The 20,668-nt window shown below is 38.2% G+C and overlaps 1 protein-coding gene across 1 annotated transcript in view; it reads left to right on the top strand.

Moving 5' to 3' along the window:
- PCGF5 (polycomb group ring finger 5) overlaps positions 1–20,668 on the top strand; it is a 63,669-nt gene continuing 43,001 nt past the window's right edge. Inside the window, 3 exon segments of the mRNA XM_017896356.1 lie at positions 1–255; positions 2,073–2,367; positions 20,258–20,354. Coding sequence (XP_017751845.1) covers positions 2,256–2,367; positions 20,258–20,354 — 209 coding nt within the window. The 5' untranslated portion in view covers positions 1–255; positions 2,073–2,255.

Raw genomic sequence — 20,668 nt, 5'->3', positions numbered from 1 at the left:
GGGCGGTGCCGCCGGTTGGAAGTGGGTGGAGTTGCCCTTGGAGGCGGCACCGGACCTGGGCCCCGAGGCCCGCCGCGCCCTATCGGGCCTGAGCCGAGTGGCCCCACAGAGCCGGCGCGCTCCCGCCTGCAGGGGGAGGAGCGGACGGGGCGCGGGGACCGGCCAGGCCGCGGCGGGGCTGTTTCTGTTTCACTTTCCTTCACTCTGAGGCCGGCGCGCTGGCGGGCGAGGAGCAGCGGCGGTGGTGGCCGCTGGGTAGGTACCGGGCAGGCTGAGGAGCGGCAAGGACGCCAGACTCCTCGCCCAAGTTTGCGCCTCAGGCGGGAGCGACACCTCCAGACACCTGCCCTGGCCGGCCCCGCCTGGAGCCGGGAGGGCCCTTCGGGTGCAGGGGGCGACCGGCCGGGGCGGGGGCTTCGGAGCCGTGCCTCGCTTGGCGGGGAGAGCGGCCGGCTGCGGACGCCGGCCCCGGGAAAGGCTGCTCGTTCTCCACGGCCTGAGCAGCGCGCCTCTGGGGCCTGGGCCCGCGCACCTGCCGGGCGGGCGCGGCGGTGCTGGGAAGGCACTGGGCTGTGCCGCTGGGTCCTGCCGGAGAAGGCAGAAAAGTTCCCCTTCACCCCCGCCCCGTCATTGCAAGTTCTTGCTTCCCTTAACTGTCTTGGTCACAGGGCTCTGTGCCTTAGGATCTTAGCACCACCCCAGGTCGGGACCGTGTATTTCCTCTTCCAGAGGACTCTCTTACTTTGGAGCTTCATGGCAAACCTGTGGGAAAGGCAAGGCAGTTAATCCCAACTTACAGAGGAGGAAGCTGAGACCCAGGCACAGATATGAAACGCTTTGCTGAAGGTCATACAGAGCTAAGGGCCAGAACCCTGATTCCCTGTCTTTTAATTATGCTTGCTTTCTGTTATACCCACGAATGTGATTTCCCAAGAGAATAGGATGATTACACGCATTCCCTGCACATTCGCAGTGGCTATGTGTTGATGGAATGCCTTTTACCTTTCCGGTTGCTTTATACTTACCAATGAGTTAACAGCTAAGATGGGGGGAAGTTCCTGTTTATAGAATGCACTTAGGAAAATCAACACCTTTCATGTTGTGTTTTCTGAGAGGATACATATTTTACAGTTTAAAAAAAAAAACTGAGACAGGAAAGGCAACATTACCCAGGTTATGTATCTACTAAATGTGACCAGTTTCTGTTGAAGAGTTTTTGATCTAATAAAGACTGTAAAGAATGAATGTAACTATAAATCAAAATAAAAGGCAGATGTAACGGGAAAGAAGCATTAAAAACTAGGGAAAGATTGCGCTGAGGATAGCATTGGAGAAGGGCTTGAAGGGTAGGAGGCATGGAGACAGAGGAGAGAAAGGGCGTGTTGGATAGAGTGCGTAGAACCTGCAGAGGAGACGGTGGGAGAGGAGTGATCCCTTCAGGTTGAAGAAAGTTGTTGAAGGGTATATTAAGGTTAACCTGTAGAAGGTCTTATGTGACAGAATGAGAAACGTTTTTCTGTTTGTAAAGAGAAGACGCTGACATTCGTTGATAAGAAGACCCAAGTGTCACAGAATAAAATGTGTCTGGTAACAGAATATAAGATGGACTGCAGGTGGAAAGGTGATATACAAGTGGAGCAACTTGTATCAACTTGATTTGACTCGTAACTGGATGTAGGGTTCAAAATGGAAGTGGGGACCATTTTGAAAGGGAGGATAATGACTTCACTTTTTAATCTTCTAACTTGTATTGGCAGGGACTCCTAATAGAGCAGTCAAGCAGATAGTTAAAATGCATTAGCGAAGAGGTAAAGATACCAAACTGTAGTTAATAGCTTGGGGTGTCATTAGTATAGAGGTGATAGTTGAGGTTCCAGAACTGGATGAATTTGTCATTATTCTGAATTAAATTATAGCAAATTTGCAAGTTAATGATACAATGAAGATTATGTTCTATTCACCTAGTCACCTAATTGGGAACATGTAACACTTGCTGTTAATAGAATGACATTAATACATTATGAGGAGTTTGACGCCTTTTCTCTCATCTTTTGAAATGATTTTGGAAACAGACATGGGAAAGCAGAACCACCAAAAGGAGTGATGATCAGCGATCTCCTGATAAATCTGGATGCTAATTCTCATGCCTCAGGACATCCTACTGGGAACGACATACCAGCTCCTGGGATCAGACTTTCATCTACTTAGGACCCCTCTTTGCCCGAACTAATAAAGCCAGACTTCACTAGCCACGAATGGCTACCCAAAGGAAACACTTGGTGAAAGATTTTAATCCTTACATTACCTGCTATATCTGTAAAGGGTATCTGATCAAGCCAACAACAGTGACGGAATGCCTCCATACATGTAAGTTTTCGTTTAGGTTATTATATGCGTCAAAGTTTATATGTACATTTGTTCCTTTAAAATTGCCATGTTTTGTTTTTATCTATGTTGTAACTTTTAAGAAATGAGTATTCTAAGAATTATTTTAACTTTGAATTAATTTTCAGAATAGTTGTCATCAGGATGCCAGTGGCATGAAATTTTGCTTTTGTTATTTGAATCTCAGTAGTTGACTTTTATCACATTGTAAAATATTCTAAAAATCATAAGCATATTATCAGTTATGGTTTTTTTAGGTGAACTATTTCAGGTTTTTTATTTAAAAAAAATTATACTCAAGGATTTAATCTCAGAGATTCTTTTAGGATATGCAGACTCTAATTCGCTGGTTCTCCAAGTGTGATTCCTAGACTAGCAGCACTAGCGTCATCACAAGTTCTAGGAACTTGTTAGAAATGCAGATTATCAGGCCCTACCCTAGACTTAATGAACCAGAGACTCTGAGAGTGGGCCCAGCAATCTGTTTTAACAAGCCCTCCAGGTGATTCTGAAGCATGCTTAAGTTTGAGAATCACTGTTCTAGTAGTGTCTTACCTGTGGAGCTCCTAGCAGATTTCATTCTCACTTGTCCCATTGGAAGAGGAAGAGACATTTTTTACTGCCACTTATGCCAAGATTACACATACTCTATGTGTTTCTGCCAGCATGATTTCATTTTTTATTTCAGTGAAAGTAATTCCAGTAAGTTCTAGTTTAATGCCTAGTATGTGCACCAAAATAGAGATATACTTGATTTCATCTTAGCTTTACAATGACCTGGGAGCAGTTTGGAGTAGATGTAGGGGGAGAGAGAAGGTATAGAGATTATCTTCATTTTATAGATGTGGAAACTAACAGTTAAGTAACTTGTCTAGTCTCATAGCTAATGAGTGGTGGACTTATATTCAACTCCAGAACCCATGTTCTTTAATATACCATGGTACCTTTTTTTTTTTTTTTGGTAAGCCTTTTTTTCAGCTGTTTTTGCTCTGCTGAACTGACATAATGTTATACCAGTAGTTTTAAATGGATGCTAGATGGAATAATCTGGAAATGGTTGAAATGGCAACTTTTATGTTATATTTATTTTACCACAATAAAAAATAGAATCATCTGGGAAGCTATTTAAGCATACACATGCTCAGGACCCTGCCTGGGGAGATAAAGTGGGTCTTGTGGTAAGGTCTGGGCATGTATATTTTGGAAAAGCTCCCCAAGTGATGCTGATGTATACTCCTTTGGGGGTGTTACTGGCACATCTTATTCAATTAGCAGTTAACTATGAACTATCTTGTATTACTAGTTTGCTGTTGCCCTGTATTGTTATTTAACTTGAATAATTAATAATTAACTACCATTGAACAGACATTTATTGAGTACTTTCTGTGTGTCAGGCACTGTGCTGGGGTACAGAGGATACAGAAGGGCACAAGATAGTAAAAAAGTCTCTGCTCAAGAAGTATAATTCTAATAGGAAAACTAATTTTAAAAAATGCCATGTTAGTGATAAGTAGTATGAAAAGGAACAAAGCCCGATTGTAGATAGGAGACATGGAGTTATTTTATAGTGGGTCAGTCTCTTTGATATGATGACATTTGAACAGAAACCTGAAGGGAATGAAGGGCTCTGTGGATATATGGGAAGAGCAGTCTGTGTAAAGGGAAAATCAAGTACAGAGGCCTTGAGATGGAAATACACTTGGCCAGGTCAAGGAACAGCAAATCAGTTAGAAGCCTATTACTGTAGGAAAGCTAAAAGATTATAGGGCCTTCAACCAAGGCTATAAGATATGAAATGGAGGTGGAGAATGGTGGTTGTGTTGTGGACATATTTTGAAGGAAGAAACAATTGGCTACCCTAGAGTGGGGACTTTATCTTCTACTTCCCTGTTTCCCATTGCACCAAGCGTGGAACCTGGACCCAGTCCACAGTGTGTTTTGTTTTGCTTCTTTGAACATTTGTTCATTGTTTTAATTTTGGATTCATCCAGCAAAACTGCCAACTCTGGATGATGAAAAGAAAGCAAAACTCTCCCATTTCTATCTATATACTACAAATTTTATATATGTCCTTTGGAAGAAAATTTTCTTTGGGTCATAGTGAAATCCCAATTTAACTGTAACTTTTTTTTAAAAAAAGGAAAACAAAAGATTATAGAAGTATAAACAATTAGCTTATAAGAAAGGTGTATGTGTATATATATATATTCTCCCATCCAAGGACTAACCAGGCCCGACCCTGCTTAGCTTCCGAGATCAGACGATATATATATATTCTCAACAGCAATTTAAAGCCTAAAGGGGTAAATTAAATGACAGTTTAACTGCACATGTTGTCCTGGCCTGAAAGATCCCTTGGTAGCCATCAAGCCCCTTTACTGAGAGAGAATGAACATTGTAGAAATGTGATTTAAATACAATGGTAAGTCCCAAATGTGGCCTTTATCATCAACAGAGAACACAAAAAGTAGAGTAAATGATGGAGTCAGGTACTCCATTGCGTCTCTGAGGAGATCTGAGGATTCCGGTAGCACTAATCTTTATATACTGTCAGGTCCTTTGATTTCTATGTTGTTTGTATTTATATTGAAGCTTATAGGCGAAAACTATCCCACTTGCAAGGTATCCCTTATTAGAAATATTTATATACAAACAAATACAAATCTATATTTATACAAATATATCCCACTTGCAAGTGGGATAGTTTTTGCCTATAAGCCTCAATATAAATACAAACAAATATTGATAACATAAATTGTACTGCAAAGCAGTATTCCTCAGCCTTTGGTTGGGTCTTTGATATGTGGTGATATCCTGGGTTTCAACTTTTCTACAAGGTTTTCTCATATATAATGTAGGATAGATACAGTTGTTCTGTGATTTGGGATGGGTATAAAATTAAATAACCAAATGGGAAAGGCAGAAAGTGAGAAATGTTAAGTGACATTGTAGTACTGTATAATATTTTACATCTTGACTTAGGCATATACAAAGAGTATCTTACTTATCTTATACAAAGTCTACAATATTATGATGCTATAAAGAATGAGTTAAGAATGAGTAAATGCTAGTTTTTATGGAGACTCATAAGAAAATATAAGGTGTTCTTACTATTCAAGTGTGAAATACGTAAATGAAGCTTTATTATTGGTGTGCAAAACCAGACATAGAACCTGCTCTTCTGGACTCTCTGGTCAAGTGAAGAAAGAGTAATCAAGTTAAGAAATGTAAAAACAAACAAACAAACAAAACAAACAAACAAACAAAAGATGCTGTTAAGTGCAATGAGGAATGACAGAGGGTGATATAATAGCAGATGTGTATCAGGATACTGGAGCAGAATGATATGCAGAAGAAACTCGTGTTTTGTGAAATTCCTAAAGCTACAGATCATATGCCATCTCAGACAGATAGTAACCCTTGAGTAGTGGTGCAGAGGACTACATATGGGCTGGAGGCAGGAGCTACTAATAATCCCTCTGCTTTGGTAGGGGTAAATGAAGTTACTTCAATCTTCTTTCAGATGACTATGCAAGTGCATTTCAACTCTCTTCTCCATCTCAAACCAGATAGGTTGGTGCTTCCCCATTCTCTCAGAGAGAAATTCTGGAGCCAGCACTGCTGGGCTGCCCAGTAGATGTAGGTAGATGTAGAAAGAAGGGCCCGAAAAGTGAGCTCGTCAAAAGGAAATAGGAGGTAGAGATGGTGGGGCAGCCAGGAGATGCAAAAAATCACGTCATCATATCACATGATCACATTTGATCACATGATCAAATCAGCATCATAAAAACCACATCTTTAGACTCTTTTCACCTACTAATACTTCTTCCCTTCAGTAGGCCAGGGACATTTGATAAATAGATAAAATTTTTAAATGAGTTAAAATTTTCAAACACAAATGAGTTTTAGCTTTAAATGATCACTTAATACTAGATGAACTAAATCCACATTAACCATGGTTTACATGGCTGTGAGATAATTTTAATAGCCTAACAAACCAAAGGAAATAAACACATAATTTTTGCACAAATAATTATTTCATTATTTAAGTAATTACATATCAGCACTTTGCTAGCCACTGGGGGTACAGTGGTAAATAAGATAAATGTGAAATGTGTACACTATTGAGCAAACTTATACGCCAAGAAGAAATTTCTAACACATGTATTTAGATGTATTTTTTTTTTCCTGTGTAAACTCATGTATTCTGAGACTTCAGCTACCTATGCTGAGGACTCTCAAATCTTTATTTTTGGCTTACACTTTTCTTCTCAGCTGCAGAATCCTACTGGATGTCCACTTGGATGTCCTGAAGCCACCTGAAACTCAGCATATCTACGAATGATCAAATGGGATGCCAGCACTCAGTCATCCAAGCAAGAAATATGCTACGTGCTTGACTCTACCCTCACAAAACTGGGCAAAATCCTGCTGGTCTCTCTCTTTAATAGTTCTCAAATCTGTCCCTTTAGTTTCATCCCTCTGTTACTGTTCTCATTCATGTTCTTATTACATCTCACCAAAGCCACTGCAGCACATTCTTAACTGTGTCCAAGTGGTAATAATTAAAAACAGCTTACTGTCTTTATCATTATCACTCTTAACCTACCCTAAAATTTCCTAAAGGTATCCTGTTGACCTCAGGATACATTAAAGCTACTTAGTGGTGACTGGTTTCTGCCTACCACTTCCTCCCCTACCACCTAACACTCACACATACAAATACTTGGTTCAACTGTTTGCTCTCCTTGAAATGAATGCCTCCTCTGTGCCCAGCTAGCAGTTACCCATCCTTTAAAACTCATCCCCTTTAAGACATGCCATACCACGTGCAGATTTGGGTTAAGTGTCTCAATAAAATCTTAAATGAATAAATGCATGGCTAATAAGTTATTTTATTGTGTATTTTTCCTTTCAAAGATTCAAATGCAGTGATAGGTAACTTGAAACGCATATAGGCAATGTTGGTTTGGAATTACAAATTTAGAAAAACTGTCTCCTAGGATCTGCATAGGAATCTTTGGGGTCTTAGGGAGAGGGAGAGACTCTGGACTGGGATTAGAAATTGATGGCCCTAGATTAAGGGATGTTCTGTCTCTTTCACCAGGTGACCCTGGTGAAAAGAGAAACTTCAAAGCTGCTTAGAGTGTATCTGCTGGGTGTGGTATAGGTTGTTGATTTAAAATGAAAGACTTTTTACTTAAACTAAGGACAAAGAAGCTTTGTTCCAGCAGCTCAAATGTGACCAATACAGTGTATTGGTTCTTAACCCTTTTGTGGTCAGAGGCCCCTATAAGAATCTAGTGATTCTTTCCTCAGAAAAAAAAAAAGGATGTTTATAGACAGAATTCTGTGGTACAGAAAAGGAAAGCTTTCTTTCCTCTTTCTGCTCTTCAGAGATTATGGCAGTAATCCCTAACCTAAGAATAAATTCTTTGCAAAAACACATTGTTATACTTATTTTTTAACTTCTACAAAGAAAGATTAATTGATAATATAGTTGATGTGATAAAAGACTCAGCGATTTTATGTGGTAATATGTAAGAAGGAATAACTTAACCATAAGATGACAGAATTTAAGTACTACCAACCATTTATTGTTTTTGAACAAATATAAATATACAAGTACTTAAGGTACAGAGAACTCATGATGCTCTGATATTCAATATTTAAAAATCTTGCACTACATACACATGCTACTCAAAGTGAAATCTCTGAATTAGCTGCATCCACCATCAGCAACATCACCTGGGAACTTATTAGATAGAAGCACAAATTTTTGGGCTTCACTGTAGACTTACTGAATCAGAATCTCTGGAGAGAAGGGCAGAAATCTTTAGTTACGAGCCCTGCAGGTGATTCTCTGGTACACTAAAGTTTAAGAAGCACTGCTCTGGACCAGACATCCTTTAAAGTAGGCAGTTTGTACTTTTAATCATAGAGTTGTTAAAATAAATGCTAATAAAGGAATGAAATATTAGCTATTGTTTTATTGAATGTTTGTTATATGGGGCATCATGAGCTTTACATTCATTGTTTTATTTTACCCAACCAAGAACCCTTCTAGTTAGGTGGTATTATTTAAGCATCAACAAATATTCATTAACTTTTACATGTGCCAGTCATTGTTCTAGCCACTGCAACACAGCAGTAAATAGAACAGGCATAGTCTGTGCCCTCCTAGAACTTAACGTTCTAATAGGACAGACAGATAATAAGCAAGTAAAGTGGAATTTCAGGTGCTATGCATGACAAATGCTATGAGTTAAAAACAGAAAGGTCTTTCTTGGGAGTGGCCATCTAAGCAAGAACTAAAATAATAGGATCAATCTATGAAAAGGTTTAAGGTTAAGAGTATTTCAGATTCTTATTCCGGAGGTAAGACTGAGAAAGGTTAAGTAACAGCCAGTAAGTGCTAAAGTTGAGTTCTGAATCCTGGATATGTGACTCAGGTACATCTAACATCATATATGTTATGACATTTTCCTAATTTTATTTTTCTTCTTTCTGCTTAGCTTTATTTTCTAAAATTTTTTTAAGCAACATGTTAATTTAAAATTCTAGTTAATGTTTATAAAATAAACCTCTTCTGTGTTTTCCTGACTATGTAACTGTTATATACCCAATACTGATCTGCATTTATTCTGAATGAATAGCCATTTTAATGAAAAAAAGATATAAATTGAATTTCCAATAATGTATTCTTAATAAGAATAAAAAACGTATTTTGGAATAAAAAAGGCCAAAATAGAAATTATATTTATACTCTCAGTAGGTGCCAATATAATATTTTAAGATATACTAGAAATGATGTCATTGGTGTACTGATGTTACATATTTCAAACAGTATTTTGGCAGAAACTAGTCATTCATTCATGAAAGTGATTATAGTGTTCATTTTGATGACTTTTTAAAAATAATAATTATAGGTCTTAATCTCGGTGTCATCTATTATTAGTAATAATGTTAAAGAAGAATTATGTGTATAGTTCTTTTAGCTTTTGAAACTATGAATTAGATAGCAGGGAATGTTTAAATAGTCGAGCAAAGCGTCACAGTGGACGCTACAGCACAAAACCAAAGGATAACAGAAGTAAAAAAGTAAAATCTTCTATATTGACTTATGAGAATATATCTTGGTCAGAATGAGTTGGGACTGATATCAGTGTTGGGTTGAGAAAAAGTATGTAACCTAAAATGCAAATATTCATGGTTAGAAATCATCAGTATACAGGTATGTTTAAGAGTCTAGCACAAGGGTTCAATATAAGCATTATAAACAATTAGTCTAACTTCGTAAAAAAGACAAAAGATAATTTTCATTTGGATATTCTGAAGACTTCACAACTACTGATGTTTTATATGTACTGGTTTTACCAGTATTATATCAAAATGTTAAAGCCAGTGAGCAAAGCTATATTTTCTCAGAATATACATGTATTCATATATATATATGAATATATAATGTCAGAACCACTGACACTCAATTAATAGAAAATGATCAATGTTATGTTTTAGTTTATATTGAACTTATTTATTTATTTATTTAGAGACAAGGTCTCACTCTGTTGCCCAGGCTGGAGTGCAGTGGCAAAATCTCGGCTCACTGTAACCTCCCTACCCCGCTTCCATCCCCCACAGGCTCAAGTGATCTTCCTACCTCAGCTTTCTGAGTAGCTGTGTTACAGGTGTGCACCACCATGCCCAGCTATTTTTTTTGTATTTTTTTTTTTGTAGAGACAGGATTTGAACATGTTGCCCAGGCTGGTCTTGAGCTCCTGGGCTCAAGTAATCAATCTGCCTCAACCTCCCAAAGTGCTAGGATTATAGGTGTCAGCCACCGTGCCCAGCCTTTTTATTTTAGAGATGGGATCTCACCATGTTGCCCAGGCTGGTCTCGAACTTCTGGACTCAAGCAATCCTCCCACCTCAGCCTCCCATAGTGTTGTAATTACAGGCATGAGCCACCAGTGCCTGGCCTAATTTACTTTGTCAAAAAAATTACTAGTAAACTCAGTCTCCTCCCTTGCTTTAGTTGAAAATGTAAGCTGCTTTCTGACTTGACTGCAATAGTAACATGTGTAGGGTCTACAATTTTGGTTCCCTTTAGTGTTCCTAACCATTGTGTTCTCATTTATATTATAAATCATTACTAAGCATTTTGTCTTCCAGATACAATTCTAGGCACTTGAGACTCATCAAGCAACCTTGTAGGCAATAAACAAATCATAGTGTGTATTATATTAGGTGATAAATACTGTAGAAAAGGGGAAAGTCAAGCTGAGTAAAGGAAATTGGCCAGTGAGGTGTTATAATTTCAAGTAAACTTGTGTTCAGGGTAGGCCTCATTAAGAGAGTGACTTTTGAACAAAGACCAGGTAAAGGAGTTAGCCAGATATGTGAGGGGAGAGGTGTTTCTGGTAGAGGGAATAGCAAGATTAAAGACTCTAAAGCAGGAGTGTGACTGACTTGTTGAGAAATGACCTGAGTCCCATATGGCTGGACAGCAGTGAGTGAAGGAGTATTAGAGGTGATGGGGATGGGCATGGCCACAGGCACATGATGCAGTTCTTGTAGAGCCATCTTAAGGATTTTGCTTTTACTCTGAGAGAAATGAAGATCCATTTCAGGCAGGGTTTTGAGTAGAAGAATTATATGATCTGATTTATGTTTAAAAGAATCACTCAGACTACTGTGTTGAAAGCAGACCTGTTAGGAGGCCACTGCAGTAATCCAGGCAGGAGATGGTAATGGCTTGCATCAAGGTGGTGGTAAAAAGTGATCAGAATCTTAATAGGTTTTGAAGGTAAATTCATATTTGCTAATGAATTGTATGTGGGTCATGAAAAGAAAAAGGAATGTAAGCTATAACATATTAAAATGGAGATGTCCATTTGAGAGTTGGACTTATGACTCCTGGAATGAACAGCATATGGATCATTATTTAAACAATGAAAGTTTGAAGGGAGGACCAAGGACTGAGCCCTGGGGTACCACTGTGTCAACTACCTATCAGGATGAAAAGGAGAAATGAGTGAGATAGGAGGACAATAGGAAGAGTGGGTCCTGGAAGGCAAAGTAAACACATAGTGTTGAAGAGGTGGGATCAACTGTGTTAAGTGGGTTGAGTAAGGTGGGGTTGAGAATAGACCCCTAAATATAGTAATGCATAGGTCATGGTGGTCTTTTCAAGTGCAGTTTCAATGGAGTGGTAGGAGCAAAAGTCTGGATAATGTCAGCAAACGGAAAATTTTTTATTTTCTGGTTTTGAATATTGTACTATGAAGACATAAGTATTTAATCTTAATAAAGTAAAGAAAAAGTGAAAAAGAATGGGAAAAGATGAATTAAAGAGAATAAGTGCCAGTATCTCAAGGAGTTTTACTGCAAAAGAAAGCAAATAAATAGCTAATAAGGGAAGTAGGGTCAACAGAAGTGGTTTTATAGGGTTCTTTTTGAGCTGGGGAAATATGTTTAAATGTCATTAAGAATCTTCAGTAGATGGCAAAAGATGTAAGTGAAAGGGGACTGGATCAATGTTCTTAGGTCATGGTGACAGGATCTGGCATATAGGGTGGAGGATGGCTTTAGATAGGTACATGAAGTTCTGGAAATAGGCAAAAACACAAAGTATAGATGCTAGTAGGTGAATAGGTGTGGTGGTAAAAGTTCTGTTTGTTTCAGTTATTTTATTTCCTCTTGTTTTCAGTAAAGTAGAAAGTGAGGTCCTCAGTGGAGAGTGAGGATGGAGGAGGATATGTTGGGGGTTTGAAGACAGAGGAGAAGATATGAAATACTGGCAAGAAGTGTAATGGACTTGGGGCATTGAGTATGACAGCCTGGCAGATGAAGGATTCACTTGAGGTTCATGGTCATGAATGTAAGGTGAGAGACCAGTCAGCATGGTTGCATGCTTTTCTTCCACAAAGTTCCACTGTAATCTTGTAGAGGCAGAGTAAATAGAGAGTTAGATAGAGTTAGCCAGGAGTAGAGTTTAGTTAAGCAAGTATGGCCAAAGAAGAGAGGGGAAGGGGAGTCAAAGTACAAAAGAGTGATGCTATCAAGGGTATGTGTGAGGAGTTGATTATTTTGATTGATCATGGAATTTATATTGGTAAGAAGGGGAATGAGGCCATTGCAGCACTCACTGAACTACCAGCCTCTATGACCTTGGGGGCCCCACTCGACTCTACAAGTCAACCTGCAGAAGTAGGGTAACCTTTTCTACCTTCATAGACCTTTCAGGGTCTCCTGGCTTCGTCAGTCTAAGATCCCTAGACCATGCTTAACCCCCCAGGCTGTTTCCTAACCCTGTTCAGGCAAGGTGTGCTTCACTGCCTGTTGCTTTGTCTTAGCAAAAAAAAGAATAAAGTGTTCTACTCAGTAGAAGATAATGCTGTCCTTAGGGTTCTCTGTAAAATTGCAACTCATGTAGGCCTTTGAAAGAAATGGGCCAATATATGGCACATTATATAATACATACACATACATAAGAGAAAAAATATATATACATACATATACATAACATAAGAGAAAAATTAGTTCATTATATAAATAAAACAAGAAGATGCATGGAAGCAAATTACAGCTATTCTGGATTTTTAAAATTAGTGTTAGTTTCACGTGTAAGAATAGGTATCAAAAGCAGGAAACTGATGCCTCTTCTCTTTGAACATGACCACAGTTTACTTACAAACTGTTAACAGATAAGAGTTTTCAAGACAAAAATGTATATAAAATGAGCATTATCAAGAAATGTGTATGAAGATTGTGAATTGCTTAAGGAAGGAAGAAAAAATATTCTAAGTTGACAGATAACAACACATCCAAAAGATTTTAGCAAAGGAAGTCAGCCTTTGGTCAGTTTTAATAAACAGAGCATTACTAATGAATGAAGACACTTAAATACATGAGAGAAAATATTATTATTGTTTTATCGCCAGTGATAGCAGAATTAGCACTCAAGAGTAGAAATTTGCATATTTTGACATCAAAGCTGGGAGGCTCACTCTCTGTGATACATAAGAGACCTGGGGGGACCACATATACATCTAAGATAGCAACAACAAATGACCTTGTACCTTTTGTGTAGACACCCTCAAGAACTTGAAAATAGGAAATAGGATAACTCTATAATAGTTCAGCTATGAAATCAACATGTAATAGTGCATCAGAACAGGTATATGCTAAGTAATTGGGAAGAGACAAAGCAAGATAGCTTCTAGACCAGTGGGAGTGTACTTGAATTTAAACATATGTTTACTTTTAACATAAACATAAAGCAAAGGAAAGAATGCATAATAGAAAAGCATTGGTCAATCTTGGACACACACCTCACCCTATCCCAGTAAAAGAAGTGTCTTACATACAAAAGATAGGCTCTTCCTATTCAGGTGAAGCAATGTGTCTTAAACTTCAAACCTGAGTTGCAAGACTATCACTGGGGTAGAAATGGAGGCAGGGAATTAATACCAGTGAATGATAGGCATTTCAAGTTCCATCAGCACGATATCTGTTTTTTATGATTAGTGCATCAAACTAATCACAGTCTGATATTATTCAGTATTCTGATGCTGATTCTTCTTATCATTTTATGCTCATCCAGTAATCTAATTTATGGTAAAGCTCACATTTATTGAATACTTAGAAGTTACTAGACACTGTAAACCAGTAAACTTTATATATAGTCTCCTTTAAGCCTCACAAGAATCCTGTGAGATAGGTACCTTTGTTATCTCCTTTGTACACAGAAACACAAAGTAGTTTGCCTAATGGCAGAACTGGGATTCAGATCTAGGCAGTCTGCCTCAAGATTATCTGGAACAACTATGCTATACTACCTTGGTTTTTCATGTATATCTGCATTATAGGGAGAGAGTACATTGATCACAAATTCTTTAATTATTTTTTGTCCTGTCATAGTGATTTCTTAATGGTGATAATAAAGTGACTTCTAATGATGGTTTAGCAGAGAGCCAAATCCTGGAATCGGCAGCCTAACAATGGTACTAGTCAGTCAGATTTTTGTGACTACCTCCTAGGCTCCCTTGGCCAGTGTTTCCTAGTTATCTTTTGGCTGCATCCATGAGAGGGTTTTGTAGAGTTATAGTCCTGGTGCTAATCTCCTAGATATTCTGAATTAATTGGTCTGGGATGGAGCCTGTGAGTCAATTCTTTAAAAATTCTAATTAGTGATCATGATGCCTATTTAAATTTTAGAACCACTGCTTTAGATAATGCAGTGGCCATTTCTCTATTAATTTGTCCAACAACCTAGTTCAAATCTAAGAAGTAGTAAAAGTAGGGAATTCACTTAGTAAACATGAGGTGAAAGTTTAATGATATCCATGATTAGGTAAATATAAAGGGCCAGGCGTGCTGGCTAATCCCAGGACTTTGAGCGACTGAGGCAGGAGGATCCCTTTATTGCGGGAGTTTGAGACCAGCCTGGGCAATGTGGTGAGATCCTGTCTCTACAAAAATTTAAAAAATTAGCCAGGTGTGGTGGCCGATACGGTTTGGCTGTGTCCCCACCCAAATCTCAAATTGAAGTGTAACTCCCACAGTTTCCATATGTTGCGGGAGGAACCCAGTGGGAGGTAATTGAATCATGGGGGCAGGTCTTTCATGAATAGTGAATAAGTCTCATGAGATCTGGTGGTTTTAAAAAGAGGAGTTCCCTTGCACAAACTCTTTCTTTTTGCCTGCTGCCATCCACGTAAGATGTAACTTGCTCCTCCTTGCCTTCTGCCATGATTGTGAGGCCTCCCCAGCCATTTGGAATTGTAAGTCCAATAAACCTCTTTCTTTTGTGAATTGCCCAGTCTCAGATAATGTGTTTATCAGCAGCATGAAAACGGACTAATACAGTGGCCCATGCCTGTAGTCCCAACTACTCAGGAGGCTGAGGCAGGAGGATCACTTGAGCCCAGGAGTTTGAGGTTGCAGTGAACCATGATCATACCACTGCACTCCAGCCTGGATGACCAGAGTAAGACCCTGTCTCAAAGAAAGAAAGAATAATAAATAATAAGTATATATATTATATGAATTTTTTATTTTGATGCCAGGGACCAAATGTTATTAATTCTAAGATGCATTGCATAGTGGCTTGGATTTTAGGCCTGGAGCTGCGCAGCCCAGGGATGGATACTATCTCTGCTGCACAGCTGTGCAGCTGGGAGCAGCCTACTCAGGTTGTCCAGCACTACATTCCTCATTTGCCAAAGGAGGATAGTAACTGTCCATACTATAATCCATACAGAGTCCTGAGCCCAAGCCTGATATTTGGTTAGTGCTCATTAAATGTTAGCTAAGTTGTTGCTTAAGTGTTTTCCCATCTGAGGACATCTTTGGTGAGCCTAACTCCCTTTCTGACCCAGGTGTTTCTTATGGCTATAGAATCTGTGTGGAGTAGCTGTTGAGAACGAAGACTGTACCTGGTCTGTATACAGAGTCTTAACCTTAGACTAGGACCTCTTTAACATCATTCTTGGACCAATTGGGTTAACCACTACAGCGGTTGAGCAGTTAGAGAGTTTGGTGTTAAATCTTTTTTTTTTTTTTTTTTTTGAGACGGAGTCTTGCTCTGTCGCCCAGGGTGGAGTGCAGTGGCCGGATCTCAGCTCACTGCAAGCTCCGCCTCCTGGGTTCAGGCCATTCTCCTGCCTCAGCCTCCCGAGTAGCTGGGACTACAGGCGCCTGCCACCTCGTCCGGCTAGTTTTTTTGTATTTTTTAGTAGAGACGGGGTTTCACTGTGTTAGCCAGGATGGTCTTGATCTCCTGACCTTGTGATCCGCCCGTCTCGGCCTCCCAAAGTGCTGGGATTACAGGCTTGAGCCACCGCGCCCGGCCTGGTGTTAAATCTTTAAGAAATTTTTAAAATGTGCTGTACTGCTAGTATGGACTTCAAATTATAAACTAAGAATTAGAGGTGAGTTTTGTAGTAATGAGAAGTTTTTTAAGCATCTAAGGGAAACCAAATCTTCATTTTACTTTTTCCCAGTTTCACTGAACTTCAAGCCTGGATTTCCTCAGGTTCTAATTTACATAAGGTTGTGCTTTATTTAACAGTTCTTAAAAGCCATGTGGGAGATGTATCTTCTAGAGATTTTTTCTTTAAAGGAACAAATAAGCTATGAAAAGGGCTATAGACTGTTTAAAAGGATATCTAATTGTACAACTAGACATGTTTAAGGCTCCTAAAATAAGGGATAAGACATTCTTTTTCTATATATTGTAGATCTATGTAAATAAAGTGTGAAGAAAATGTATCACACATACTTTGGTTAAGAAAATGGATTCAAATATTGGGTTTAACCACTTACTAGCTTCATAATTTTAGACAACTTGCTCAAATTCTCTACTCAATTTTTTATAAGAGGCCAAATGCTAATTAATAGGAATGTAGTAAGGATTAGATTATTAAATTGTATTGAATTAAATATATGTTGATTAGGATATACATGGATATAATAGGTTGAATACATGTGCATATTTAAGATAATGCCTGGTACATAAACCCATTAAGTGTTAACTATGATAATAACAATAATTAACAACTACCACCAAATCATCCAAATGAAAAAGAAAGCAAGTCAGAATATTACATTGTTTAGCATCTTAAAGTTGTCTTTTACTAAAACTATCTGAAAAAAAAACATTGTCAGGAAAAACAGTTTTTGGTATTGGCCTCTGAAAAAAAAAGTTTTCAAAAATTCACATTAAGGCTGGGCGCAGTGGCTCACACCTGTAATTTCAGCACTTTGGGAGGCCAAGATGGGCGGATTACTTGAGGCCAGGAGTTCGAGACCAGCCTGGCCAACGTGGCAAAACCCCATCTCTACTAAAAATACAAATAATTAGCCAGGTGTGGTGGTGGGCACCTGTAATCCCAGCTACTAGGGAGGCTGAGGCAGGAGAATCACTTGAACCCGGGAGACAGAGGTTGCAGTGCGCCGAGATCATATCACTGCACTCTAGCCTACGTGACAGAGTGAGACTCCATCTAAAAAATAAAAACAAACAAAAATTCATATCAGAAAACCTGGATTTAGGTCTTTGTGCTGCCATTCACCAGAATAGGCAGGTGACTGGGCCTATTGAAACCTCTTTTTCACCAGCAAAAGTGGAATAAGATACCCTATCTCAGTTGTTGGTATGAAAATAAATTCACCTCTTGATAGGAGGGATTCTGTCTCCATCTAGAATAGCACCCTTCAGTAGAGATAAAATGTGAGCCATGTGTATAATTTAAAATTTTCTAGTAGCCACACTAAAAAAGAAACAAGTAAAATTAATTTTAATAATATATTTAATCCAATGTCTAAAATATTGTCATTTCAACATGTAATTAATATAAAAATTATTGAGATTACCTTTTCTTGTTATGTCTGAAATCTAGTGTGTATCTTATACTTACATTACATCTGAACTTAAACTAGCCACATTTCATATGCTTAGTAGCCGCATGTGGCTTGTGACTACTGTATTGGGCAGTCCAGATCTAGAATATAGATTAGTATTCCCATCACTGTTCTTGGGTACTGGGGCTGCTTTGACCTTAAGCAATTAGCATAACTTTACTCTTTAATGTGTGCCCCTTTGGATGCTTGAGCCCTACAACTCTTTCATGAGCAGCCTAGCTTAGTATAGCTTCTGAGAGGATGCTAGGGTCCTACCCTTAGCCTTTTGGCTGATCCAGGTGAGGACTTGTTCTGGGCATGTCACATACCTCTCTATTTGGTCAAGCCTGGTAGACAACCAAAGATTGCCAACCCATTGAGTATGATAAACCTTTTGAACCACAAGGATCAGAGCTCCATGTCAGAATGGAGGCTTTTAAAATCCCTCCACTCTTGTTTCTCTCTCTCTCTCTCTCTCTCTCTCTCTCTCTCTCTCTCTCTCTCTCCTCTCCTCTCCTCTCCTCTCCTCTCTCTCTCCTCTCTCTCTCTCTCTCTTTCTTTCCTTTTCTTTCCTTTTCTTTCATTTGCCTTTTTCCCAAATTTCAGAGACTTATCTAGCATCCCTGGGAAAAGAGCAAATACCAGCAATCTTCTGAAGGAATGCAGCTTCTCTGTTTTCTACTTCAACATGGCATAATAAGGCAGTCCTCTCTTCCCAAAGATTATTTTGACTTGAGAAGACATTTAGAAACTCTTTTGGGGACAAGAAATTTGGGAAGAAGGCGAAGTATTCAGTTGTACATAATAGGTCTAGGCTAAGCTTTTTATATCTAAGCTTTTATTTTTTTAAGGTTTTAAGGTTTTATTTTTTAAGGTATTTATTTATTTTTATACTGTCTTTTACCCACATTTTGTGAGAACTGTCGTGAAGGCAATGTTATCCTAATAGCTGTGTGTAATGGTGAAAAGAGGTAGAGAGTACGGGATTCAAGTACATTCATCCAACAAAACACTGCTCAAATGTCACCAACTTAGGGGTTGCTTTGAGGTCCTATCCTGATCACTTTATTTAAAATAGCCGCCACCTCCCAGCACCCAGTCTCTACCTTCTTTTTTGGAGGCAGAGGGACAGGCAGGTAAAAATATCACTTACCACTAACTAAAATTATTTGTTTGCCTTCCTAAATAAAGTATAGGCTCCATAAGAATTTGGGCTTTGTTTTGTTGGCCCCTGCATCCCCAACTCCTAATATAATGCCTAGCATTCAATAAATTCCTATTGAGTCAATGAATAAATAAACAAAAGGAAATTCTGCTAATCTCTGTATGTACTAAATGATTTTAAAATTAGATACCTGGTCAGAGTTCTTCCATGGCCATTGTTGCTTTGGCCAGTATATGTGATACATTCGGATTTTCAAACAATCTCACTTGTAAGAATCCTAGTGTTTAGTTTTGACCAATCATTTTGGTAAACTTTTAGATAGTGTCAATCATGAGGAGTGAGAAAGAAGTAACTTGAAATGCAGCTGTGAATGGGGAGTAGGAGAGCCAATCTATGCCATGTGAAAATTTCAGGTTATACAGGTTAATAGAATGGAGAAGGAGTATTGGGATGAGGAATTGAATTAATATTTTATAGCTCAGGTATGGTAAATACTGTCTAAAATTTTGGGGCAAAACATTGGCATAATATGTAGTAGAAGCTTAGTTGAGAGAAATTTATAGCCAGAGAGATTAGTAGTATTTGTAGGAAATGTGGGCTATATAGCCTTGTGGCCCCAAATCCACAAGTCATATTTCCATTGTCTTTGTTTAGAATCTTTATTTGAAATTTTATTTATCCCTGTCAGTTTTTCAGTCATTCTTCCAATTTACCTCATGCCTTTGTCCAAACTTGATACCATTATTCATACTTTGTGCTCCGTGGAATTATAGTACCTATGAGCAGAAACTCATTACACTCTGCCAAGGCCAGCAAAGTCCATTGTAACTCCCGGTTTGTCCCTGGTGCACCCTGCCAATAAAAGTAATGCAAACAGGTTGAAAACTCTCAAGTTGTATTAAGAGTTATTTATGTTGCATTTAAATAAATGTTTAGCAAAGGAAATGAATGCAGACTTAGTTTTTACCTTTTCTGTCCTTCCTTAAATGAGAAAACCTATTTTGTGTAAATATACCAGCTTTTTTAGTTTAATATGATGATGAGTAGAGTAGTATTTGGTGAGTGAATGTATTTAAGAAAACAATAAGCAAAATAGTGTATACTTTTATTTGTGGCAGTTGACTTTTATTTCAGTTGGGTTTTATTACAGTATTAACAGTTGTAAGGTTTTTGAAGTTTAATTAAATAATGATATTCTACTTGTAGTAGGTAATTTTAAGGTCTGTTTCTAATTACACTTAGTTTAACATTAAATGAGCATTCATATGATGCATTTTAACCTAATGTCTTCTTTCTTCTTAGTCTGTAAGACTTGTATTGTTCAGCACTTTGAAGATAGCAATGATTGCCCAAGGTGTGGCAACCAAGTTCATGAGACAAATCCATTAGAAATGTTGAGGTAAGGATGTTATATTTTACAGTTCATCTAATTTACATAAATTGAATAGGCTCTTAATTTTTATTATATGTCATAATATTTCATGTTGTCTTGACTCAGTTAATATAGGTCTTATGATTTTATTTTAAAGCATTTTATTTTAAAGTATTTTATTAAGGAGTATTAAAATAAGGTTTTACATCTTAAATATTTAAGAACTACATTTCCAAACTAAAAGTATAACTTTCTCTTAGGCTGTAAGAGTGACTTTAGGTTACAGGTATTTTAGTATTTTATTTTATTTTATTTTATTTTATTTTATTTTATTTTATTTT

The sequence above is a fragment of the Rhinopithecus bieti genome, unplaced genomic scaffold (assembly GCF_001698545.2).
Source record: "Rhinopithecus bieti isolate Rb0 unplaced genomic scaffold, ASM169854v2 scaffold_26871, whole genome shotgun sequence".
Classification (NCBI taxonomy): Eukaryota; Metazoa; Chordata; class Mammalia; order Primates; family Cercopithecidae; genus Rhinopithecus; species Rhinopithecus bieti.
The sequence above is the reverse complement of the archived record's forward strand: the minus strand, read 5'-3'. Positions and strand labels throughout refer to the sequence as shown.